Genomic DNA, 27,998 nt, shown 5'->3' on the forward strand with positions numbered 1-27,998 from the left:
AGGACTTGTATCTAGAGTACATAAAGAACACTGACAATTCAGTAATAAGACAATTATAAAAAGGTACGGCAAGATAGGAAAGACATTTCACAATAAAAAGATATGAATAGCTAAAGGCACATAAAAGGGTGTTCACATCATTAATCATTACAGAAAACCAAGTGAAAACCACAGTGAAATACCCCTATGTATTTAGAATGACTAAAATTTTAAATGCTAATGATACCATGTGTTTGCAAAGATGTAAGGCAACTGGATTTCTCATACACCACTGGTGGAACAGTAAAATGCAACAATTACACTGTGGAAAATAGTCTGAGTAGTTTTTTAACAGTTAAACATTCATCTACCATGCCACCGATGAGGAAAGAGTTAACAATGCAGGTATGACTGCTTATTCCTTGCATTTCCCCAAGGGAACCAGGACTGACTGTGGGCCAATCCTTAGGAATGTGGTCTTTAGACTTTTCTTTATGTTAGTTATTGATGGTTTTGTAAAATACACCCAGAGCCAGTAGACCATGCCTACTGGCTTGTTCAACAGCTTTGTACAAACATCAAGACTGATGATGTGCACCTGAGTTTCACGTATCATGGCTGATTGCAAAGCAGGACAAGTCTATGTATGACCAACCCCCCCACAAAAGTCTCATATCCTAAGACTCAAGTGGGCTTTCCTGGACAGAAATATTCCATACATATCCTTGTAGTTCACTGCCAGAGAGAAAGCATGTCCTGTGTGCTCAGACAAGGGAGGACTAGAAAGCCTATGCCATAACTCCCTAGACACCACTAATACTATTCATTTCTCTTTCCTGCTGCCTATTCTGTACCTTTGGCTGTAATAAATCCTAGTCATTAGTGTAAGTTGCTTTTGAGACTTATCAGTCTTCTGGCAAATCATGGAAGGAAACAGCATGTACTCATTCCACTTCTAGGTGTTTATCCTCCCAAAAAACAAAAACATATATCCACGCAAAGACTAATACACAAATATTCATAGCAGCTTCATTTGTGATAGCCAAAAACTGGAAACATCACAATGTCTATCAACAGGTAAATGGGTTAACAAATTAAGATATATCCAAATAATCGGATACTCATCAGCAAATAAAATAGAATGGACTGCTAATATATACAACTATATGGACACAACGCAAAATCATGCTGAGGGAAAGAAGCCAGATACAGAAGAGTACATGCTGCATGATCACATTTATATGAAATTCTAGAAAATAAAAACGAATTTATAATGACAGAAAGTACATCTGTGGTTGCCTAGAGCCACAGCGGTAGGGAGAGATGGAATGCAGCAAAGGATGAGGAAATGCTTGAGACTGATGGAAATTTTCTAAATCTTGATTATATCTTTCAAAATTCTGCTATTAAATATCCTAACCTAAGACCCAGGCATGTTTAGTAGCAGGATGCTGAAGAAGTTTCCTGTGTAATGGATTTGATTTCCTCTGTAAGAAAGTGAAGTCATTTGTTAGAGGCTAGGATTTATCATAACTTTGAGGAGAGTGACAAAGGTTTGAAATAGTCATAGAATATTTTATCAGGAAAAAATAAGACAGTCTAGCTATGTAAGGTACATTTGAGACTGGTGATCATGAATGTGTATTGGTATCAACTCCTTTAGCAGCACACAGGACTCACCTGCAGGCAAGGAGAAAACACCTGGATTTGTATAGGATTAAATTTTGTCAGATGAGTGCAACAAATATACACAGGAGAAAGGAAGATATGGTAAGCAGAATGCTGGCCTCCAAAATAATCTTCCCCCTGGTCCCTGGAACCTGGGAATGTGTCACCTTACATGATAAAAGGTACCCTGCAGATGTGAATAAATTACAGACCTTGAGATGGAGAGTTTATTCTGGATTATCTGGGTGGGCCCAATGTAACCAATCACAAGGGTCCTTAGGTATGAGAGAGGGTGGTGGGGCAGTCAAAGAAGAAGCTGTAACAACGGAAACATGTCGGAGTAATGCAACATGAGAGGACTCACCCAACCATTGCTGGTTTTGAAGGTGGAAAGGAGCACAACCCAAGGAATGCAGGCAGCCTCTAGAAGCTGGAAAAGGCAAGGAAATGAATCCTCTCCTAGAGTATCTAGAAGGAATGCAGATTTACTAACACCTTGATTTTAGCCCAGAGCCATTTTGGACTTCAGACTTCTAAAACTGTAGAATAATTTGTGTTGTTTTAAGCCATCAAGTCTGTGTAATTTGTTACAGCAGCCGTTGGGAACTAATACAGATTAAATACTTTTTTTTTTTTAAAGATTGTGCTTCCTACTCTGAATAAGAAGGAAATTGAATGAAGGAGATGGCTAATGGATGAGAAGAAATAGAGGGGCCAATAACAGCAATAAACAAGGAAATAAAGTGGTATAGCTAAATGGTATCTTATTTCATTTGCTGAAAAGAAATGCTCGTTCTTAAATATATGGGGGAAAAAAGCTCATTGGCATTTTTAAAATAACTTTTTTAAAAAAGATGAATGAAAAATAGTCCAGAAACAGTAATAGAGGGCAGGGAGACTAACAACACTATTTTATTATTCTATATGCCCATCATAAGCAGAAACCATTTCTTACTCATCTTTCTATTCCAAATACCCAGCATAAGGCCAGCACATGGTCAGTATGCAATTAATGCTTTAGGAAAAAATGAGTAACTTTTTATGTATCACTCTTATCACACGGTGCTCTTAAAAAGCAGATATAAAACCTGAGGCCAAGAGAAGAAAGATGAATTACTAAAGGCACAAAGTTAGAGACAGAATTGAAGGGGATGAAAGACCTTGAATTCCCACCTCTTCCTCGATATGCCACCACTTTTAGGAACATCACTAAATGAAACCTTAAAATAACTTAAAAAAGATTTTCAAGATTCCCATACTCTGCCTTTGCACATAACACCAAAAAGTGGAAAAGGGGTAGAGGTTGAAAATCGAAATGACTATATAACAAGTATATTAAGAATGTTCTCCATTTCCCTCTTTTATCCCAAAAGCAGAAGTAATAAAAAATGATATAGTGAACATAAATCATTTACCTGCCCACCCAGCAACATTTTCCGTAGGGTAACTATCCCCTCCCATTTCACATGGCCTGCTTATTAGGATGCTCACCTATCACCTATCACCTATCACAGGGTTATAAACATAACTCAGTCTAACCAATCAAAGTACTCCATCTCCAAGGCCAAAATGAATGATGAAGGTCAATCAAAAATCATACCCAAGACTTTCTGCTAGAACTAATAAAGGAGATGGCCCCTCACTCAAAGAAAATGAAGTTGGAGCCGCCAGCAGCCTTTGTTCTCAGCCACAGATAATAAACCCACAGAAGAAAGCAGAAGCAAGTGATGAAGACACAGATTTGCTGACATTACTGATGGATCCAGCTGTGTCTCAAGATAGAGCCGTGAAATAAATTTCATCCCCTATACTTTTATTTAATTTTTTGATTTACTACTTTAAAGTACATTTTTCTCAGTTACAAAATGGCAAGAACACTAATTAAAAAGGGCAGGAAACAATTGTCTTTAGAACTTAAATACGATATATAGGCCAAGCTAAACTATTGTTTCTTTAACCAAAAGTAGAGTTGTGCAGAAATCATAGTTATGACTCCCCTCTTTCTCCTGTCTAGGCTTCTTAGTACTGTTCAAAAGAAAAGACTCTGGTAGAAAGTGAAATGTTTAAGATTTAATAGAAAAGATTTCCGTTTTAGATAGGGAAAAAAAAACCTTGCTCTCTATGATCTCATCTAATTCAAATATTCCATATTGCCTTTTCTTTTGCACAGCCACCCATCACCAAAAGAAGCTCAGAACAATATAGATACACCAGGATTCTCCCTAACTCATGACATATGCATGGGCCAAATCCAAGTCCCAATTAACAAGCCAATTTACTCTGTTTCTAGAACATGTAGTTCGAATGGAAAAAAGAGAAGAGAAATGGATGTGTTCCCCCAAAGAAGTGATCAAAGATAACATGAATAAACAGTAAATAATTTTCAGCACCCAGATACTAACTTCCAGGCTAGTGGTCATGAAATGCTCCAAAGATGAAACTAAATAGTATAACCAAGTAATGAGGGGCTTTTAAAAAATTAAAATAAAAAAATAGAAATGAAATGGCTTGCTAGTTACACCTTTTTAATCTTGTAATTTTTATTCCAATTACAGTATGAAAAAGTCCTTACTCCCTATAAATTGTCAGCAGTTTTACCTTGCTTCTTGTCTTCACTTTTGATTTGCTCTTCTGTTTTCTTTTCAACTTCTTCTTATTTAAAATTTTCTTATTCCTAAAAATGGAAAAAAAGAATTATGAAAGTTCATTATTAGGGCATACAAAGCTACAAAAAGTAGGTGCTTCCAAAGTAGATATCTGAATAATTCTCCTACAAATTTTCTATGAAACAATATACTCTAGATGCACATATAAGATACTAACACACAGTGTAGCTATTAAGATAATAACACAACACTGGAATGCTAAGAAACATATATTAAGTGATCAAAAAATTGAATTTTACAACTATTTTTATAAAATTAAAAAAGGTAAATGGCATCAAATGACGTTTTTAAAATTTTATTCAACAGTAGGGATGCTAATAAATATCAGGTATATTCCCTTCCCAGAAAAATCTACTCTTTGTAGTTGCAACGGTTACAGTGTAAAAAGGGATAGGAAGCAATTTTTACTAAACTACTATAGAAAAAGCCCCAACTCATACTCTTCTCATATCCTGCAGCCAGTTTTTCACAACCTCAGGGGCCTAAGACCAAATTATTCTTTAAGCAGAAGGACGCCCCTGAATGACTTTGAGAAAGAGAGGGGAAAAATGTGGAAAAGAATAAGAATTATAGTGGAAGAAACAGAGTCAGGGAAAACAATATATTTTATTTAATATTTTTGTATGTCTCTAATACTGAAGTACACACGGGTACTAAAAATACAAGATGAAAAAGACCATTCTTGCCGTCAAGGAGCTCAAAGACTTGAATGAAAAACGTAATTTAATGATCTAGCAAGAGGATACTACTGTGGAGGAGGAAGAGGAGGGGGAGGAAGAAAGGAAAAGAGGAATAGGAGGAGGGGAAGGAAGAGACTCTAAATGCTAGAGGTCAAGTCCTTGACACTTGGTAACTAATTCAGTGGAAGTCGTGACCAAAACAAAAGTTGTACGCCTAGGCCACCTGGAGGTAGGGATGTCATTCACAAAAACAGGGAAGTCAAGGGGAAGAATTAGTTTCCAAAAGGAAAAAACAGGTTCTATTTTTTCTATTTATTTTTAATTTTTTTAAGATTTTATTAATTTATTTAGAGTGAGAGAGAGCAAGAGAGAGCAGATAGAGAAGGAGAAGCAGACTCCCTGCTGAGTAGGGAGTCCAACTCAGGGCTCGATCCCAGGACCCTGAGGTCATGACCTGAGCCGAAGGCAGATACTTAACCGAATGAGCCACCCAGGTGCCCCCATTTTTTAAAAATTTTTTTAGAGGGAGAAGGGACAAAGGGAGACAGAGCATCTTAAGCAGGCTCCAAGCCCAGCACGGAGCCCGATGTGGGGCTCCATCTCACAACCCTGAGATCGTAACCTGAGCCAAAATTAAGAGTCAATTGCTTAACCGACTTACCCACCCAGGTCCCCCAGTTCAATTTTAAAGATGTTTGAGTTCAAGATACTAAAATGTCAGCAAAATAGACATGAACAAGCATATGAAAATTTATCTTTGACAGTCCCTTCAGCTTTACTTCCTAAACCAAAATAATCACAAAATCTTGTCAATTATGTTTTGTAAATAGTTCTTGAATCTGTCTACATCCCTATTGCTGCAATTCTAATAATCTAAGTTACCACCACCTCTTGCTTGGTCTACTGCAAAAGCTTTTTAACTCATTTCTGTACATCCACGTTTGACCCACTTCAATCCATTCTTCACACAAGAACCCAAGTCAACTTTTAAAAATACAAATCTGAAGGGGCACCTGGGTGGCTCAGTTGGTTGAGCATCTGACTCTTGATTTCGGCTCAGGTCATGATCTTGCACTTGTGAAATACAGCCCCACATGGGGCTATGGGTTGAGCCTCACATTTGCTTGGGAGTCCCTCTGCCCCTCCCCCAGCTCACATGTGCTCATCTGCATGCGTGCTTTCTCAAATAAGTAAAATCTTAAAAACAATAAAAATAGAAACACAAACCTGAGTAGGTAATTACCCACTTAAAACCCTAATAACATCTTAATTCTCTTGGGTTAGAGTCCAAAAGCATTGGCATGGCTTAAAAGATCTTCTACCAAGATCTGACCTCTGCCAGCCTCCCTGCCTCATTTTGTATTCCCCTCCAACTTGTTCATCATACTCCAGCCACAAAGACATCCTTCTAGTTTATGAACCTGCTAAGCTACTTAGGGGCTTTCACAAAGGTTCTCCCTCTTCCTGGTATTCCTTCCCACAACTTTTGCTAACCACCATACATCTCTGAGGTCCCAGACTGGGTTAGTTTCCCTAATATACACTCTCATGTCATTTTACACTTGTTTCATTGTGTTATCTACAAGTGTGATTATGTATGTGTTCAATGCATGACTCCTTCACCAAGCTGTAAGTGCCAAGAGTACAGAGGCCATGTGTTTCTTGTGCAGTGCTCTGGCCTCTTTGTCTAAAAAGTATCTGGAACAAAGTACTCAATACTATTTTGAGAGAAAGAAAAAATAGGAGGAAGGAGACAGGAAAGAGAGAAAAGAAGGAAGTTCAGAGCTATAGCTTTAAGCATTACTCAGAGGGCCAAGGATAGATTCATAGATACACAGATACATTTAAAGGATATGTAAGCCAGACAAGTCCATTTAGGTGCTATGCATGAAATTATTTTATGCAGATTTTGGTGCAATGTAGGTAATGGAAAACCATGTACATGGATAAGATTTCCCCCAGATAGCATGCTACAAAAGTAAAAGAGAAAGACTGATCAATAGTATCATGTGCTATACATGAACAGAAATACATGTTTATATAGTCTATTCAACTATGAGCATTGTGACAGCATGAAGAATATCCATTTCAACTCTGTACTTTCAAGACCTGCATTACTGCCTGACATATTATGGATGCTCAAGAATTATCAAAAATGAACAAAAAGTTAATGAAAAGTAATGAGTATTTCTCGTTATGGTTTAGAAAAACAACTTCTCTTTTATATTAAACAAAATCAGTTGTTTGAGCAACAGGAATATGTAACTGCTAAAAGGTTAGCCCCTTCTATACAATTTAGAAAAACATCAAGGTTCACTCAAAACCAATCTTCAGAGGAGAACATATAAAGCCAAATAAAATGACTTTCCTGAAGGCTAGTCATCACAGACTAAAATATTCACAAATATACACCAATACTTGTGTTTCTTTTGTTTAATGAACATCTTTAAAGTTCAAATGGCTTTAATATATATTCCTAAAATACTTCTTCCTATGCATTTTAGTTTGGCATTTAATTAGTTATAACAATTTTAATGAACCTAAACCCACCAATTCCTGAATATACAGTTTAAGAATCAGCTTTTCCCAAATCCCCATGAATTGATTTTACTGTGGTTTTTGTTGTTGTTGTTGTTGTTAATTTGGCTTGTTTTATTAGAAGTAGATGGCTGTCAAAGAGAGCCAGTAATAAGTTAAAAGTTATATGAAGAGAGGGGGAGCAAGATGGTGGAGGAGTAGGAGACCTAAATTTCGCCTGGTCCCAGGAATTCAGCTAGATAGCTATCAAACCATTCTGAACACCTGCAAACTCAATAGGAGATCTAAGAAAAGAATAGCAGCAACTCTATGAACAGAAAAACAACCACTTTCTAGAAAGTAGGACTTGCGGAGAAGTGAATCCCAGGCGATATTCAGGATAGACCGTGGGGGGAGGGAGCGGGCTACCGGCAAGTGATAGAGCAGCAAAGCACAAAATCGAAACATTTAGAACTCAGCTCTGCTGAGGGACTTCACTCCACTGGCTAAGTGGGGGGTGGAACCCTCACTGGGACAGTGTGGTCTCAGAACTCTCGGGGGTCACAGGAAGACGGGGGTACCTGAGTGCGGCAGAGCTCCCAGGTACTGGAGCGGGGAAGCTGGCTGCAGAGAGGGAGCCGAGGAGTGGGCTCTCAGCTCGGGGCTGCCATAAACCCTGATCCACGGCACAGTGGGGCCACTCCTCTTCCAGCAGGGACCCAACAAGCGGCAGATCCGGGGAGACTCCCCTACCTCCCCCGGGAGAAGTGCACCGCAGGAATCTGCTGGGTTTGGAGACTCCAAAGGGGGTCGTGTGCCAGAGACAGAAACGCTCTGTCACAGGCCAGGTGAACACGGGGTGCGGCCAGAGACTAGGGACACAGGAGTGATTGACTACTTTTCTCTAGGGGCGCACTGAGGAGTGGGGTCCCGAGTTCTTGGCTCCTCTGGGGCAGAGACTGGGAGGCCGCCATTTTCGCTCTCGTCCTCCAAAGCTGTAGGGAAAGCTTGCAGGGAACAAAAGCTATGAGAGCAAACCCGAGAGGATTACTTAGCCCGGACCAGGCAAGGGCGGGGCAATTCCGCCTCCAGCAAAGACATTTGGGAACCACGGAAACAGGCCCCTCCCCCAGAAGATCAGCAAGAACAGCCAGCCAAGACCAAGTTTACCGATCAATGAGAACAGGAGAACTCCAGCCCTAGGGGAATGCAGCACATAGAATTCATGGCTTTTTTCCCCATGATTCTTTAGTATTTCAAAGTTAATTTTTTAAATTTTCTTAAATTTTTCTTTTTCTATTTTTTTAAAATTTTTCCCCTTTTTCAACCAAAATCTTATCTCATCAATCCTTTTAAATCTTATTTTTAATTTTTAGAGTCATATTCTATCCCTTAATTGTACTTAGTCTTATTTTTTGTATATTTGTATAAGTTCTCTCTTTTAAAATTTTGGGATACAGTTTCTTCTAACAGACCAAAATATACCCTAAATCTCTAGTGTATGGCTTTGTTCTAGTCTCCTGCCTGATCACACTCTCTCCCTTTTTTTTCTTTTTTAATTTTTCTTCTTTCTTTTTCCAACCAACTTCTTATCTTATGAATCCCTTTTACAAAATCTTTTATAATTTTCATCTTTACAGTCATATTCCATTCCCTCAGCATACTTACCCTTATTTTTGTACATAGGTAAGTTTTTCTTTCTTTAAAATTATGGGAGGAGGTTGCTTTTCTAACAGACCAAAATACACCCAAAATCTAGTGTTGCCACTGATCTATTCACCAGCCTGGTCATATTTGATAATATTCTTTTTTTTTCTTTCTTCCTTTCCCTTTCTTTTCCCCCCAGTTTCAGGTCTCTTCTAATTTGTTTAGTATATATTTTTCTGGGGTCATTGTTACTCCGTTAGCATTCTGTTCTCTCATTCATCTATTCTCTGGACAAAATGACAAGACGTAAAAACTCACCTCAAAAAAAAGAACAAGAGGCAGTACTGATTGCCAGGGACCTGATCAATATGGACATTAGTAAGATCTCGGAACCAGAGTTCAGAATGATGATTATAAAGATACTAGCTGGGCTTGAAAAAACCATGGAAGATACCAGAGAAACCCTTTCTGGAGAAATAAAAGAACTAAAAATCTAACCAACTTGAAATCAAAAAGGATATTAATGAGGTGCAGTCGAAAATGGAGGCTCTAACTGCTAGGATAAATGAGGCAGAAAAGAGAATTAGTGATATAGAAGACCAAATGATGGAAAATAAAGAACCTGAGAAAAAGAGAGACAAACAACTACTGGATCACGAGGGCAGATTTCGAGAGATAAGTAATACCATAAGATGAAACAATATTAGAATAATTGGGATCCCAGAAGAAGAAGAAAGAGAGAGAGGGGCAGAAGGTATATTGGAGCAAATTATAGCAGAGAACTTCCCTAAGGAAACAGGCATCAAAATCCAGGAGGCACAGAGAACACCCTCAAAATCAATAAAAATAGGTCAACACCCCAACATCTAACAGTAAAACTTACAAGTCTCAGAGACAAGGAGAAAATCCTAAAAGCATCTCGGGACAAGAGGTCTGTAACCTACAATGGTAGAAACATTAGATTGGAAGCAGACCTATCCACAGAGACCTGGCAGGCCAGAAAGGACTGACATGATATATTCAGAGCACTAAACGAGAAAAATATGCAGGCAAGAATACTATACCCAGCTAGGCTGTCACTGAAAATAGGAGAAATAAAAAGCTTCCATGACAAACAAAAACTAAAAGAATCTGCAAACAACAAACCAGCCCTACAAGAAATATTGAAAAGGGTCCTCTAAGCAAAGAGAGAGCCTAAAAGTAACATAGACCAGAAAGGAATAGAGACAACAATATACAGTAACCATCACCTTACAGGCCATACAATGGCACTAGATTCATATCTTTCAATAGTTACCCTGAATGTAAATGGGCTAAATGCCCCAATCAAAAGACATAGGGTATCAGATTGTATAAAAAAAACAGGACCCATCGATATGCTGCCTACAAGAGACTCATTTTAGACCAAAAGGCACCTCCAGATTGAAAGCAAGGGGGTGGAAAACCATTTACCATGCTAATGGACATCAAAAGAAAGCTGGGGTAGAAATCCATATGTCAGCAAATTAGATTTTAAAACAAAGACAATAATAAGAGTTGAGGAAAAACACTATATCATACTTTAAGGGCCTATCCAACAAGAAGATCTAACAATTGTAAATTATCTATGCCCCTAACCTGGGAGCAAATATATAAGCCAATTAATAACAAAATCAAAGAAACACATCGACAACAATAAAATAATAGTAGGGGGCTTTAACACCCGCCTCACTAAAATGGACAGATCATCTAAGCAAAAGATCAACAAGGAAATAAAGGCTTTAAATGTCACACTGGACCAAATGGACTTCACAGATATATTCAGAACATTCCATCCCAAAGAAACAGAATACACATTCTTCTCTAGTGCCCATAGAACATTCTCCAGAATTGATCACATCCTAGGTCACAAATCAGGTCTCAACTGGTACCAAAAGATTGGGATCATTCCCTGCATATTTTCGGACCACAATGCCCTGAAACTAGAACTCAATTACAAGACGAAAGTTGGAAAGAACTCAAATACATGGAGGCTAAAGAGCATCCTACTAAAGAATGAATGGGTCAACCAGGAAATTAAAGAAGAATTAAAAAAATTCATGGAAATAAATGAAAATGAAAACACAACTGTTCAAAATCTTTGGGATGCAGCAAAGGCGGTCCTAAGAGGAAAGTATATAGGAATACAAGCCTTTGTCAAGGAACAAGAAAGGTCTCAAATACACAACCTAACCCTACACCTAAAGGATCTGGAGAAAGAACAGCAAATAAAGCCTAAACCCAGCAGAAGAAGAGAAATTATAAAGATCAGAGCAGAAATCAATGAAATAGAAACCAAAAGAACAGTAGAACAGATCAACGGAACTAGGAGCTGGTTCTTTGAAAGAATTAATTAAGATTGATAAGCCCCTGGCCAGACTTATCAAAAAGAAAAGAGAAAGGACCCAAATAAATAAAATCATTAATGAAAGAGGAGAGATCACAACCAACACCAAAGAAAGACAAACAATTGTAAGAACATATTATGAGCAACTATATGCCAGCAAATTAGATAATCTGGAAGAAATGTATGCATTCCTAGAGATGTATCAGCTACCAAAACTGAACCAGGAAGAAATAGAAAACCTGAACAGACCTATAACCACTAAGGAAATGGAAGCAGTAATCAAAAATCTCCTAAGAAACAAGAGCCCAGGGCCAGATGGCTTCCCAGGAGAATTCTACCAAACATTTAAAGAAGAGTTAATACCTATTTTTCTGAAACTGTTCCAAAAAATAGAAATGGAAGGAAAACTTCCAAACTCATTTTATGAGGCCAGCATTACCTTGATCCCAAAATCAGACAAAGACCCCATCAAAAAGGAGAATTACAGACCAATATCTCTGATGAACATGGCTGCAAAAATTCTCACCAAAATACTAGCCAATAGGATCCAACAGTACATTAAAAGGATTATTCACCATGACCAAGACTGCGATTTATTCCAGGGCTGCAAGGTTGGTTCAACATCCTCAAATCAATTACTGTGATACAATACATTAATAAAAGAAAGAACAAGAACCGTATGATCCTCTCGATAAATGCAGAAAAAGCATTTGACAAAGTACAGCATCCTCTCTCGATTAAAACTCTTCAGAGTGTAGGGATAGAGGGTACATACCTCAATGTCATAAAAACCATCTATGCAAAACCCACAGCGAATATCATTCTCAATGGGGAAAAACTGAGAGCTTTCCCCCTAAGGTCAGGAACATGGCAGGGATGTCCACTATCACCAATGCTATTCAACATAGTACTAGAAGTCGTAGCCACAGCAATCAGACAACAAAAAGAAATAAAAGGCATCCAAATCAGCAAAGAAGTCAAACTCTCACTCTTTGCAGATGATATGATACTTTATGTGGAAAACCCAAAAGACGCCACCCCAAAACTGCTAGAACTCATACAGGAATTCAGTACAGTGGCAGGATATAAAATCAATGCACAGAAATCAGTGGCATTCCTATACACCAACAACAAGACAGAAGACAGAGAAATTAAGGAGTCGATCCCATTTACAATTGCACCCAAAACCATAAGATACCTAGGAATAAATCTAACCAAAGAGGCAAAGAATCTGTACTCAGAAAACTATAAAATACTCATGAAAGATATTGAGGAAGACACAAAGAAATGGAAAAATGTTCCATGCTCATGGATTGGAAGAACAAATATTGTGAAGATGTCAGTGCTACCTAGAGCAATCTACACATTCAATGCAATCCCTATCAAAATACCAACCACCTTTTTCAAAGAAATGGAACAAACAATCCTAAAATGTGTATGGAACCAGAAAAGACCCCGAATAGCCAGAGGAATGTTGAAAAAGAAAAGCAAAGCTGGTGGCATCACAATTCCGGACTTCAAGCTCTATTATAAAGCTGTCATCATCAAGACAGTATGGTACTGGCACAAGAACAGGCACAAAGATCAATGGAACAGAACAGAAAGCCCAGAAATGGACCCTCAACTCTATGGTCAACTAATCTTTGACAAAGCAGGAAATAATGTCCAATGGAAAAAAGACAGTCTCTTCAACAAATGGTGTTGGGAAAATTGGACAACCACATGCAGAAGAATGAAACTGTACCTTTTCCTTACACCACACACAAAAATAGACTCAAAATGGATGAAAGACCTCAATGTGAGATAGGATTCCATCAAAATCCTAGAGGAGAACACAGGCAACAACCTCTTCGACCTCAGCCACAGCAACTTCTTCCTAGACACATTGCCAAAGGCAAGGGAAGCAAGGGCACAAATGACCTATTGGACTTCCTCAAGATAAAAAGCTTTTGCACAGCAAAGAAAACAGTCAACAAAACCAAAAGACAACTGATAGAATGGGAGCAGATATTTGCAAATAACATATCAGATAAAGGGCTAGTATCCAAAATCTATAAAGAACTTATCAAACTCAACACCCAAAGAACAAATAACCAATCAAGAAATGGGGAGAAGGCGTGAACAGACATTTTTCCAAAGAAGACATCTAAATGGCCAACAGAACATGAAAAAGTGCTCAACATCGCTCGGCATCAGGGAAATCCAAATCAAAACCTCAATGAGATACCACCTCACACCAGTCAGAATGGCTAAAATTAACAAGTCAGGAGACAGATGTTGGCAAGGATGCAGAGAAAGGGGAACCTTCCTACACTGTTGGTGAGAATGCAGGCTGGTGCAGCCACTCTGGAAAAGTGTGGAGGTTCCTCAAAAAGTTGAAAATAGAGCCACCCTATGACCCCGCAATTGCACTACTGGGTATTTACCCCAGAGACACAAATGTAGTGATCCAAAGGGATACATGCACCCCAATGTTTATAGCAGCAGTGTCCACAATAGCCAAACTATGGAAAGAGCCAAAATGTCCATCAACAGATGAATGGATAAAGAAGATGTGGTATATATACACAATGGAATATTATGCAGCCATCAAAGAAAACAAAATCTTGCCATTTGCAATGACGTGGATGGAGCTAGAGGGTATTATGCTAAGTGAAATAAGTCAATCAGAGTAAGTATCATATGATCTCATTGATATTAGGAATTCTTAATCTCAGGAAAACAAACTGAGTGTTGCTGGAGTGGTGGGGGGTGGGAGGGATGGGGTGGCTGGGTGATAGACATAGGGGAGGGTATGTGCTATGGTGAGTGCTGTGAATTGTGTTAAGACTGATGAATCACAGACCTGTACCTCTGAAACAAGTAATACATTATATGTTAAAAAACAAAAAGAGAGTAGGAAGGGAAAAATGAAGGGGGGGAATCAGAGGGGGAGATGAATCATGAGAGACTATGGACTCTGAGAAACAAACTGAGGGTTCTAGAGGGGAGGGGGGTGAGGGGATGGGCTAGCCCAGTGATGGGTATTAAGGAGGGCACATACTGAATGGAGCACTGGGTGTTATACGAAACAATGAATCATGGAACACTACATCAAAAACTAATGATGTAATGTATGGTAACTAATATAACATAATAAAATAAAATTTAAAAAAATGTTACATGAAGAAAATCTATAGTCAACATTAGAAAACAAAAATGCTATTTGTTAGTAAGCTAACATCCCATTATATGACTAATGGAAAAGCTTGGCTGAAAACAAAGTTTAAATAAACTTTTCATGATATCTGAGGATGGACAGATAAAAGAAAAACTCTAGAAACCAGTCTTACACATTAACAATTCACCTTGGAATTTATGATGATTTACGACTTTAAATCCTAAATCAAATAGGAACTTAATGAAAAATGTCTGGAATTGATCCTGTAGGATTTTTAGTCATTTCACAAAAAGAACCTCATACCCATGAGATTTGAAAGAATTATGGGTGTTAATAAAAGGCAAAGTCTATTAACATTCTTTAAATATTTATTTTAAAAATATTTACTTTAAAAATTTCAAAGAAATTTTAATAGCTACCATGGTTTAAGGAAAACCCATTTTTTCCTGCAATGTAAGAACAAATGAATTTTTGCAAGTTGTTCCATGATACAGATCATTAGCTTCTCTATCAGCTTATTGCTGAGTCTGTTTTCTAAAAAACAAAACAAAACAAAAATTAGTCATAATTTAATTTAAAAATGTCTCTCACTCTGAATCTGTTTCTTCATTTGTAAAATAACAAGATGAAGGAGAGTATTTCTGAGATTCCTCTTAACTCTAAAATACTGGAGTTTTAATAAGTCCAAATTCAAAGAACTTCTGGAATAAGAAGATTTCAATCTTTTGTTTAACTTCCCTTAGTAATGAGAAATGAAAAATTTCTGAGTCTGTGGTCTAAAGCAGGAATAGGCAATTTTTTTTCTGTAAAGGGCTAGATTGTAAATACTTTTCACTTTGTAGGCTATAGGATCTCTGCTGCAACTACTTACCCATCATGGCATGAGAGCAAACACAGGCAACACATAAACAGACAAGTATGGTTATATTACAAACTATTTCTGGACACTGAAGTTTGAATTTCATATAATTTTTATCTGCCACAAAACACTTTTTTTTAACCTTTAAAAACATCAAAACCATGAGAGACTATGGACTCTGAGAAACAAACTGAGGGTTTTGAGGGGAGGGGGTTGGGGGGATGGGCTAGCCTGGTGATGGGTATTAAAGAGGGCATGTATTGAATGGAGCACTGGGTGTTATACGCAAACAATGAATCATGGCACAGTACAACAAAAACTAATAATGTAATGTATGGTGATTAACATAACATAATAAAATTTAAAAAAATAAAAAATAAAAAAATAAAAAAACAAAAACGTCAAAACCATTCTTAGCTCACAGGCCATACAAAACAGGCACTGAGCCAATTTGGTCTCTGTGCCATAGTTTGTCAACACCTGGTCTAGAGTGTACTTTAATAAACAGGCTCCATCAGGAAGAAAAAAGAATAACTATTAGTATGCAACACAGATAAAAACTGTTCAAAATATCACCATGCTTATACAAATAAGCATTCTTCAAATTATGTCTTTTCTTTTTGCAAAGATAAACTCCGGACTTCCACTTCCCTAAAATAAGATACTAGAGAGAAGCAAGCCATTGCTCTTCCTTCAAAAACTCGACTAGCATAAGGACCAGATAAACTAAAACTCCAGAGATGAAAGAGTACTTCCACACTGAGCTCAGGCCATTGCCATTTTCTTCCATGGGGGTATTTGCAAAGTTTGGATACACGTGAGGTCAAATTGAATCTAGTTTAAACAGAGGAACTCTACTAAAGAAAACCAGAAACTAGTGCGGCTTTAGCTGGAATGAGACTGGAAATCTAGAAAAGCCTCAATACATGGCCAGTTTCCCCAATAATATAAAGCTTAGTAATGGGATGCTGGAAGATAGGGAGGCTGGACCAACAGGGCAGAGTCAATTTCCCAGTCTCCCAATGTCTAGAAGACAGAACCCCAGTAGAGGGAGGAGTCTACTTAATCCATGATTGGATGGAGATTGTCAACACTTCATCCTACTTGTCTAACACAGCAAAGAGCAAAACTCTCTGAAAGAAAATAACTGTTAGGCACATAATAAACATATTAAGAGATCTACAAGAAGCAAAATAATCAGGCAGACTCAAGATAATTGATATTGAAGTTAAAATAGATGCAAAGATGGAAAAATAGGATGAAATGATGTAATTTTCAACAGAATCTATTTTTTAAAAAAGCCAAGTAGATTTTCTAAAAAATAAATATTTGAAATCAAGAGCTTGTCAGATGATTTTAGAGCAGAACAGACCAGAGGAAAACAGGATTCATGGACTTGCAGATAGGCCAAGGGAAAATATCCAAACTCAAACATAGAGAAAAGAACGAGATGAATAAAACAGAATATGAAACATGTAGCACATAGTCAAATGCTCTCATATTCATGTAAATGAAATACAAGACAGAGGAAAAAAATGGAACAAATGCAATATGTGAACAGATAATGACAATTTTACAAAAGTGAGAAAAGAAATCAACTCAGAGATTCAACAAATTCAGGGAAATGGAAGCAGGAAAATGCACAGAAAACCACATGCACACCAAATACTAGGCACAAACTGCTGAAACAAAGGATAAAGAGAAAATCTTAAAAGCAACAAGAGAAAAAAGATACACTAAAAAGAACAACAATAAGATTGATAGCTTCCATTCTCTGTGTTGAACAGTGCTGGGGAAAGAGGGATATAGACCTAGAATTATGTACCTACCACAAATATCCTTTAAAAATGAAGACAAAAATATATTTTAGACCCACAAAAGCTGACATAATTGTCAATATACCAATACTACAAGAAATACAAAAGGAAGGTCTTTAATAATTGCTATGGCAAAATTTTAAATAAAAGGACACAGATGTAAAGTAGAAGAAATGGAGAAGATATATCCTGAACACACTTACCGGTCTTGAAAAAAATGTTGGTATGGCTATATTAGTATTTGACAAAATTAATTTTTAAGGCTAGAAGTATTATTAGAGATGAACTGAGCACTTCATAATGCTAATAGGGTCGATTCAATAGGAAAACACAGCAATTCCAAATCTGAATGCATCTAATAATAACATAACTTCAAAACATATGAAGCAAAATTGAGCAAAGTAAAAGGAGAAAGACAAATTCACAATCAAAAGAGCAGATTTTAACATTCCTCTCTCTAACTGACAGAACAAGTAGAGGACAAAATAGCATGGATATAGAAAAGTTTAAAACATGATTAATCAACTTGACCTGACACACCTAGAAAATCACACCTAACAACTGCAGAATAGACGTTCTTTTCTAATGCAAATAGAATATTTACCAAAATAGACAACAGAATGCTGGACCACAGACTAAGTCTCAACAAATTTCCAAAGACTGTGACTGTGATCACAGAAAAATTAAACTAGAGACCAACAGAAAGAAAACTCAGATATTGCCAAATGTTTGGAAAAAAACAAAAACAAAAACAACAAAAAAACAGATTTTAAATAACCTATGAGTCAAAGAACTATAATAACATATAATATTATATAATAGCTATAATAGTTAAAATGGAAATCAGAAAATATTTTCAATTAAATAAAAATGGACAGATGACCAGACTTGTGAAATGTAGCTGAAGTAGTGCTTAGGAAAATGTATAGCTTTTTGCAAAGACATAAATGCAAATAATGAAAAAAGAAATTCTGAAAGTAAATGATCTAGGCATACAACTTTAGAAGCTAGAAAAACAACAGCAAGTAAACAATGTAAAAAGAGGGAAACAAAAGTAAGAACAGATATCAATAAAATAGAAAACAGACATTCAGTAGAGGAAATCAAGGAATCAAAACTGGTTCTCTGAAAAGATTAATAAGGAAAGACTGCTCTAACAAGATTGGTCAGGAAAAGAAATAAAAAGAAATAAAACCACAATCACCCATATGAGAAATAAGAAAGGGGACATCATTATAGATGCTGCCCATAAATTTCACAATTTAAATACAAGGGCATACCCCTGAAACAAGTAATACATTATATGTTAATAAAAAGAAAAAAAGTTAAAATATAAATAAATAAATACAAGGGCAAATTCCATTGAAAAATGTAACTTGTCAATATTAAACAAGGAAAAAATACAATATCTGAATAGTCTTATATTCTGTTAAAGATACTGAATCCCTAACCAAAACATTCCCACAAAGAAAACTGTAGATTCAGTGGCTTCACCAGAGAATTCCTCTAAATACTTAATTCACTGGTACATTCTTTCCAACAACTTCAATCTTAAACTAACTCTTTCTCTGAATATAAAAAAGAAGAAACTTCCCAACTCATTTTATGAGATAAGCATAATTTTGATACCAAAATCTAAAAAGAGTATTTCAAAATAAAATCTCAAGCCAACATCTCCCATGAACAAAGAAACAAAAATACTACCATAGCCAAAAAGTGGAAACAACCCAAATGTTCATCAATTGACAAATGGATAAATAAAATGTGGTACATCCATATAACAGAATTATTATTCAGCCATGAATGGAGTACTTTATGGATGCTACTTTATGGATGAAGCTTGAAAACATTACGCTAAGTGAAAGAAACCAAGGTCACCAATGATCATATATGGTATGATTCCATTTATATCAAATGTCCAGATTAAATAAATCCATAGAAACAGGAAGCTGATTAGTGGTTGCCAGGGGCTGATGGAAATGAGAAGCAGAGTGACTGCCACTGGGTATAGGATTACTTTTTCGAGTGAAGAAAAATATTGTTTGCACAACTTTGTTAATATACTAAAACTACTGATTTATATACTTTTACATGGTGTGTTTCATGATATGTGAATTATATCTCAACTAAAAAATAAGAGGAAAAAAAGCCACTGATCTAAACATAATTTCAATGTTCAGCAACCTATAAGAAGGATAGATAAATTGCAAAATCCAATCAATGTAACTCAACAGGATAAGAAAACAAGGAAAAAAAATATGATCCTTTCAATAGAAACAGAAAAAGTATTTTATAAAACTCAACAACTACTTGTGATGAAATGCTTCCATAAGGCAGGAAAAAAAATTTATCTGGTAATTACTTAATCTGGAAGTCAGTAAGTTAAACAAAAGAAATGAAAATCATAATGGCTGAAAAGAAAGCAGTAAAGCATTTTTACTTGTAGATAACCTAACTGTGTTTACAGAAAGTGCAAAGTAATCCATAAATAATAAGTGAATTATCCAGGTCAGTGGATGCAACACCAATTTTTTAAAAAATCAGCTAATTTATAAAACACTATATGTAAACTGAAGCTTTTCTATATAAACCAGTTATTTCTCCTGTGTAATTAATGTAATGACACTCTCATCATTGTGTTCAAGCATTACTGAATAAATTAGGGAGGAACAGTAGTCTGATTACTAAGTAGAAAACTTTTATTTACTTTCCTAGGCTGATAATTAGTAACAAGAGAAGAGATTTTAGCAGTTCAAACTGATCTAGGGGAGAGATGCAAACAGATTTCCTATATATAGCTTCAATCTCTTGATCTACTTAGAAGTCTTCATATGGCGGGTAGGGATGGGGGATAAAAACTCTGAAGCAACAGTAAAACTTTCTAAGGACAATCTGTTCACCCCAGGCCTCAGAGAGCTACCATAAGGGTAATGACAGCAGTCAAATAAACAGGCACACAAAAAGATACAAGGCACCCTGAGAACTACCAGAGATAAACAACAGACACCAAAAGAGAGTGCAAGTGGAATTTTCAGACACAACTATGCTTACCAAATTTAAAGAAATAAGAGATGGCTTTAAAATTTCTGCAGCATATGGGGAATAGAGCATATATGAAAGAGAATCAAATCAAATGTCTATGAAAATGAAAAATAACTGAAATTAAAGAACCACTAGGTAGGTTTGCAGCATCTCAGACAAAGATGAAGAAAGAATTTGAAGAAATTAGAAAAAAGTATCTACAATTCAGCATAGAAAGATAAAAAGGTTGAAAATGTATCCCTGAGACCTCCACTTCTGAAACCTCCTCCTTCAACTCCCATGACCCCAAAAGAGAGCCTTTACTCCACCCAAGTATACTTCTTATACCATGGACCCCATCTCATTCCCCATCCTCAGGATTTCACTCAACCACTTACATCGTCTCTTTGTTCACTCTTTAACCTCTTTTATCCAGGATTTCTAAACCTAGAAGCCTACTGGCCTCCTCCAAATGAAGAAAAAAAAAAAGTTAAATGATTCTCTATTTCTCTTCATCACTAAATTTCTTAGGGAAAAATGGTCTTGAACTTTTTCAATCCCTTAATATCAAATTCCTACAAGTTTATGACTTCTCAATGCCACCAACTTCCTTGTTGCCTACTGAATTCCCTAGCTTCTGTCTGTATCCTTCACATTCCTCCATATATGAGTATTGTCAAACAGTCTACTTCTTTAAATACCTTACCCCATCCCTTGGCTTCAACCTTATTTTAGTGTTCCTTCTACCTTTGATGATGATTCTTTCTCGGTCTTCTTTAACAGGTCCTTTTCTTGTCCTTTAATAGTTTGTATATATGTTACTTCTCATGAGAGTTATCTGTGCATATTCTATATTTGTATCTTACAAACTTTGTTTTTAATAATCCACAACAACTCTAAACAGTAACTACTGAGAGTTCATGAACATTATTGGAATACTGGTCTAGAGCCAGTTATGTTCTCTGACAATAAAGGTACATCTACTATAAAAACTGACAACCCTTCTAGCCACTTCAAAATCCTACCCCAACTCATTTAGTTCAGATTAGATCACCTAACCTTCTTCTTTGCTGCTTAAATGGGGACACCATTATGAAGATACTCCTTTTACTTTCCTTCCACCCAACATGAAATGTTCTCTACAGGCCTTATTCCATACATTATCCCCATTCTCTCTTTTTTATTCATTATTCCTGCCCTTCTCCTTCAGTCTACTAGGTTAAAAGTACAGAATTTACAGACAAATGAACTAGGTTGAAATGCAGGCTGTGTCATGTATTAGCCGTGATCTGGGAAAGTTACTTAACCTCTCTGCCTCAGCAGTCTCATCTGCAAAATAGGGTGAAAACAGTACCTCTCCCATTGGATTATAAAGCACTTAGAGTTACACCTGGTATTTAATAAGTACTAAACAAATTTTACTTCTTATTATCATGCTAAAGTGTCTACCTTGGTTTAGATTTCCCCAGAAGCAGACTTGATTCAAGGATTCGTGTAAAAGGAACTGTTTTGGGAAATGAGCCAGGAAAAACACTGGTGGGGGGATCAAAAGTAAGACAGGTAAGGGAAGGCAGTCAGTAAAGAGTGCATTAGTCAGTTACCGTGATGGGCAACTACAGCATGATTCTACTGGAAAACTTGGGTAGATGGTGTAGAACATGGCTCAGTTACCCCAACTGAAGGATGAGAAAAATGAGGTATTTATCCACCAAATCCTCATCCATCACTGGTTGAAAGCTTTTCTAAAGGCATTAACTCTGGCATTTCTGGCTTGCCCTGCCCATAAGCCAAGAATGTCTATATGGCCAATAAGAAAGCTTTCAGACAGAAAGTCACAGATTTAAGTAGAGAGCATGGAGATAAATGCCAAAGAGATAGGGCTAGGACACTAATAACATCTACTACAGCATCTCTTATCCAAAAGATAATTCTTTGTCTCCTTCCTCAAGCTACCATCTTCATTCTTTCCCTTTAAACACTGATTTTTTTTTTTTTTTTAAGATTTTTGAGAGAGAGAGCGCGTGAAAGCACAAGCCAGGGGTGGGGGAGGGGCAGAGGGAGAGGGAGAAGCAGACACCCTACTGAGTGGGGAGCCCAAAGCGGGTCTCAATCCTAGGACCCTGAGATCATAACCTGAGCTGAAGGCAGATGCTTAACTGACTAAGCCACCCAGGTGCCCCTAAACACTGATTTCTAAATACTCTCCTTTCTTCACCTAATCTCAATTTACTTTCCCATTGAAATGTCACTTCTCCTTGCCTTCTGGAAAATGTGGTGGGAGTGAGTGGGTGTAGGTCATTATGATCTCTTAATGCAAACTCGAAGATGATGTCTTCAGACTTCTATTTAGCCAACCTACAGGCAAAGAGGCAGTTTGTAAGTGATGGTATGTTTATGAGGAGCCTTTGAATATACTGAACATAATGTATTTGAGACAGGATTGACCAGCAGCAGACTTTTCAAATTACAGGTCTAGAGATCAAGGGAAAGGTTTTGGCTATAAACCACACACCAGGAAGTAAAAAACAATTAGGTAATAACTAAAATCACAGAACTGACTGAAATAACCAAGAAAGAAAATTTAGAGAGAAGGGTACCAAGAATGGACTCTTGAGAAACTAGCTCTTCCTCTCTTACTATCTAAAGAAAAGGCATTGTTATTTCTAGATTTGAAATGTAGTCACCTGCTATACCTATCATTCTTTCTTCATTCTTCTAACACCAAAACATTCTCAAATCCATTCTATTCCATCTATTCCCATTGCCTTTACTCAGGATTCATTACCACTTGTCAGAACTACTACAGTTGTTTCTTTAAAGGTAATCTTGCTTTGGAGATCTGCACCTTTTGTCCTCTATAATGCTAGCAAAGCTATTTTTGTAAGTCAGAAGTTTAACTCTACCATTACTGTTCTCAAATAAAGCAATACTTGGGACATAATAACCTGGTCCTAACATATGTGCCTAGTTTCTTCTATGCCCTTATTCTCATTCACCCAGTTTCCCACACTTCAGTTATTGCCAATATTTGTGTTTTGTACTTGTTTGATTTTATCCCTGAATTAATAATGTAGCTCTAACAACTGTGACAGTCTCCGTTAGGAAACTATGGCCCGCAGTCCAAATGTAGTCTGCCACTTATCTTTGTAAATACAGTTATACTGGAACACAGCGATGCTCATCAGTTTACATATTTATTGCTTATGGGCGCTTTCAAACTGTAACAAGAGTTGAATAGTTGCAACAGAGATTGTACTATCCCAAAGCCAAAATACTTAAGCGTATTTGGCCCTATACAGAATTATGTTTGCTGACCCTTCACCCATGAGACAATAAATATCAAGCAATCTCATATGTGTATAACTGGATTCCCAGAAGGAAATAAGATAGACTTGAGTTTGAAATAATATTTGAGGAAATAAAAGCCAAAATGTGCCCAATTAAACAAAAATTATCACACAGATCTCAGAAATTCAATGAATACCAAGCACAAGCTAAACACACACACACACACACACAAACTCTATTTAGGCACAGCATAGTCAGATTACTAAAAATCAAAGGTAAAGAGAAAAACCTTAAGAGCAGTCAAGAAAGAATTCTGGTTCCAGTGTGGAGGCATAAACTCAAATGCAGCCTATCTTTCCCACCATTTACAACTAAGAACTGTGGATAAAATACAAGAAGAAAAAAGAAAAAAATTACTTGAAGACTCTGAAAAGCAAACAAAAGCATATTGCAGAGTGGAGTTAAACTTGGAAAAATGACCCAGAGGAGAGTGAGCTTCCCAGTTCAATTATTTTTTCCTCTTTCTCTAACAGCTTTGCCCAAAGGCCAGGAAACAATCACTGCATCAGAGCAATAATTCAGAAGTTAAACCTCCAAGAGAAACCCTATCTTTCTGGCCAGCGGAATTGAGGAAGGAGTCTCCTGAGTGCTGGAGAATGTGGGGAAATCCTGAAAAGGAGAAAGATGAGAGAAAGGGATTCCCTAATTCTGTCTACAAACCCACACAGGTCTTGGGCTTACTCTGGAACTATACAGGTACGGGTCAGACCCTACCAGTAGAGCAATGACTCAGAACTGAACTGAGATTTGAAGTACCACCCACAGAGGGCAAGAGCAAATTTGCCATCTGAACCTAAATGGGTTGACAGTCTGCTAAAAGAAACAATAAAAATCAAAATTCCACCCCCAAATTATAATAAGCCCCAGAGTTTACAAAACATAACACTAACAATGTCCAAGGTACAATCCAAAAAAGCAAGAAAAATGTGATCAATTTCAAAGGAAGAAACAACAGGTGCCAACCCTGAGGTGATCCAGATGTTCTAATTATCCAACAAGAGTTTTAAAGCAACTACTATAAATATGCTCCCTCAAGTAAAGGCAAACACACTTGGGCAAAAAAAATTCCTCAGAAGACCAAGAGAAATTATTTTGAAAAAGAACCAAATGTAAAATTTAAATTTTTTTAAATATTTTATTTATTTATTTGACAGAGAGAGAGACAGATAGTGAGAGCAGGAACACAAGCAGGGGGAGTGGGAGAGGGAGAAGCAGGCTTCCCGCTGAGCAGGGAGCCCGATGAGGGGCTCGATCCCAGGATCCTGGGATCATGACCTGAGCCAAAGGCAGACGCTTAATGACTGAGCCACCCAGGCGCCCCCCAAATGTAGAATTTAAAACTCGACAATACAATGCGTAAAATAAAAAAATTCACTGGATGGGCTAAGAGAATGGAGATGACAGAGAAGAGTCTTGAACTTGAAAATGGATCATTAAAAAGTATGAAATCTGAAGAACAAAGAGAAAAAAACATTGACAAAAGGACAAATGAACAGTCAGAGACTTGTGGGACAATCTCAAAAGTTTTACTGTAATTGCCATTGAAATTTTTTTAATTTCTTTAGTTTTTTTTAAGATTTTATTTATTTATTTGACAAAGAGAGACAGCAAGAGAGGGAACACAAGCAGGGGGAGCGGGGGAGGAAGAAGCAGGCTTCCCGCTGAGCAGGAGCCCAACGTGGGGCTCGATCTCAGGACCCTGGGATCATGACCTGAGCCGTAGGCAGACGCTTAACGACTGAGCCACCCCGGCGCCCCCAAAAGTATTTTTAAATCAACATTTTCATTTTTATTTTTAAGCCTAATCACAAGATTTTCTCTTATCTTGAGCTAGGACAAATTTATTTCATTTCTACCTACCGATATGCCAACAGCAGTTTTTCCCTTAAAATGTGTTTATATAGGATTCCATATATAAAGAGCTATATGAAACAAATTATTACCTAGTCACAAATATAGATATACAAACTAATTCAATCCCACATCACTTACTAAAATACTCCTACAATAATGTCTCTTTATAGCTCAAAACCATCAGTGTCTACTGAATAAAATCTAATTTTTACCCTGCTGTTCAAGCTGCCTTACCCTCTGATCAAAGCCTCCATTTCTATAATAATTCCCACTACTCTCCCTCCTAACACCTACATGATCCCTCTAACAGAATTCTTACCATTACCTACACATAAACTGTGCTTTCTCACCTTTTGCTCATGCTTTCATGCCAGACCAGAATGCCATTTCCTTTAACACTTTTATAAGTACCTGCCTTTGTATTTTTCACCATTACCCAGAAAATAAACTCAAGTGTAGAAACTATGTCTTATAAGTCTTTATAGGGTCAATGGTTAGCACCAAGTAGTAATCCCTGAAACTTTGTTGGATTGACTACTTAACCTCTTAAAACCAAAATCCCATGCATCTGAGATAAAGCAGCTGAAGGAACTAAGTGGGTTTAGCTTAGAGAAGAAAAGTAATTCCCCATTTTAACCATAATCTCCTCTACTGTTTCCACTTTGTTCTTCTACCACTTCAACCCACATCCCCTGACTCCTCTTTATCCACCAGTCTACGAGTTCCTTCCTTGGCATCACTTTCCTTTTTACCAAATGGTCAATCAATGTCACCAAAAACTTTCACTTTCTTTTTTTCTTTGACCTCCAGTCACACTTTAAGCTTGAACTAACTCAACCAACAGTTTTTCCCATTTCTTTGTTGAGTGGAAAAACTTACAATATCACGCTAACTGGAATTTTAAATATATAATTTTAATAATAACAATAGCAGCAGCAGCTGACATTTAGTGGGTACTTACCCTGTACAGGCACAATGTCCTTTTAATAACCCTATAAGGTTACAGGTAAAGAAACAGACAAAGAAATGCTAATTAACCTGCCCAACCTAGATAGGAAAAGGTTGAACTAAAGCAGTCTGCCTGTAAGACTGATTTAGCCATTGAACCATAGTTCTTTCCAAATGCAATGCTAAATTGCCATTCACACAGAATTCATCAAACTTTCCTTTACTGATTTCCAGTCCAACCCCTTTCCCCAAGTGAATGTTCTAATTTTGATTGGTTCATTCATACAAAAATATATTTACTGAGTCACTGAATAAACGAAATCATTATTCTCACATTCATCACAGTCACTGAGACCAAAAATAAGAGTAAGACATGATCTTTGCCTTTTAAGTCCTCAAATGCCATCTGCCCCCTCACTCTCGGCAGAAATCAATAATATTTAATAGCACTTAATGTGCCAAACACTTTACATATAGGAATTCATTTAATCTACACAGCAATCCTCATTATCATTATCCCCATTCTACATATAAGGCATAAACAAAAGTAAAATAAAAAGTGGGACTACATCAAAATAAAAAGCTTCTGCACAACAAAGGAAACTATCAATAAAATGAAAAGGCAAACTACAAAATGCAAGAAAATATTTGCAAACCATGTATCTGATAAGAGGTTAATATCCAAAATATATAAGGAACTCATACAACAGCAAAAACAAATAATAATCATTCAATTAAAAATGGACAGAGGACCTGAAAAGACATTTTTCCAAAGAAGACATACAGATGGCCAACAGGCACATGAAAATATACTCAATACTAGTCATCAGGGAAATGCAGATCAAAACCACAATGAGATTACTCTCTCACACCTGTTAGAATGACTGTGATCAAAAAGACAAGGAATAACAAGTATTGGCAAAGATGTAGAGAAAAGGGAACCCTGTGCACTGTTGACGGAAATGTAAACTGGTACAGCTATTATGGAAAACAGTATGGAGGTTCCTCAAAAATTAAAAAAATAGAACTACCATATGATCCAGCAATTCTACTTCAGGGTATTTAACCAAAGGATATGAAAACACTAACTCAAAAAGATACCTGCATCCCATGCTCACTGCAGCATTATTTACAATAGCCAAGGCATGGAAGCAAACTAAGCGTCCATCAATGGAAGAATGGATAAAGAAAATGTGGTATGTATATATTTACATATATATACACAAATGTATACACACACACACACAAATGTACACACACACACACACACACACAGAATATTTGGCCATAAAAAAGGAAATCTTGCCATTTATAACACCATGGATGAATCTTGAAGACATTATGCTCAGTGAAATTAAGTCAGACAAAAACAAATACCATAAGATCTTACCTATATGTGAAATCTAAAACAAAACAAAAAACCTGAACTCATAGACACAGAGAACAGACTGGTAGCAGCTAGAGGCAGG

At 36.9% G+C, this 27,998-nt stretch overlaps 1 protein-coding gene across 11 annotated transcripts in view; it reads right to left on the reverse strand.

Annotated features, from left to right (window-relative positions):
* MYCBP2 (MYC binding protein 2) overlaps positions 1 to 27,998 on the reverse strand; it is a 262,122-nt gene that overhangs the window by 230,016 nt on the left and 4,108 nt on the right. For all 11 annotated transcript variants that reach the window (XM_028106119.2, XM_028106120.2, XM_028106122.2 and 8 more), the window contains exon 2: positions 4,246 to 4,321. In XM_028106119.2, coding sequence (XP_027961920.1) covers positions 4,246 to 4,321 — 76 coding nt within the window. The remainder of the gene's footprint in view (positions 1 to 4,245; positions 4,322 to 27,998) is intronic.

This window comes from Eumetopias jubatus, unplaced genomic scaffold (assembly GCF_037043125.1).
Source record: "Eumetopias jubatus isolate StellerSeaLion01/CBP00866 unplaced genomic scaffold, mEumJub1_p1.0 scaffold_3, whole genome shotgun sequence".
Classification (NCBI taxonomy): Eukaryota; Metazoa; Chordata; class Mammalia; order Carnivora; family Otariidae; genus Eumetopias; species Eumetopias jubatus.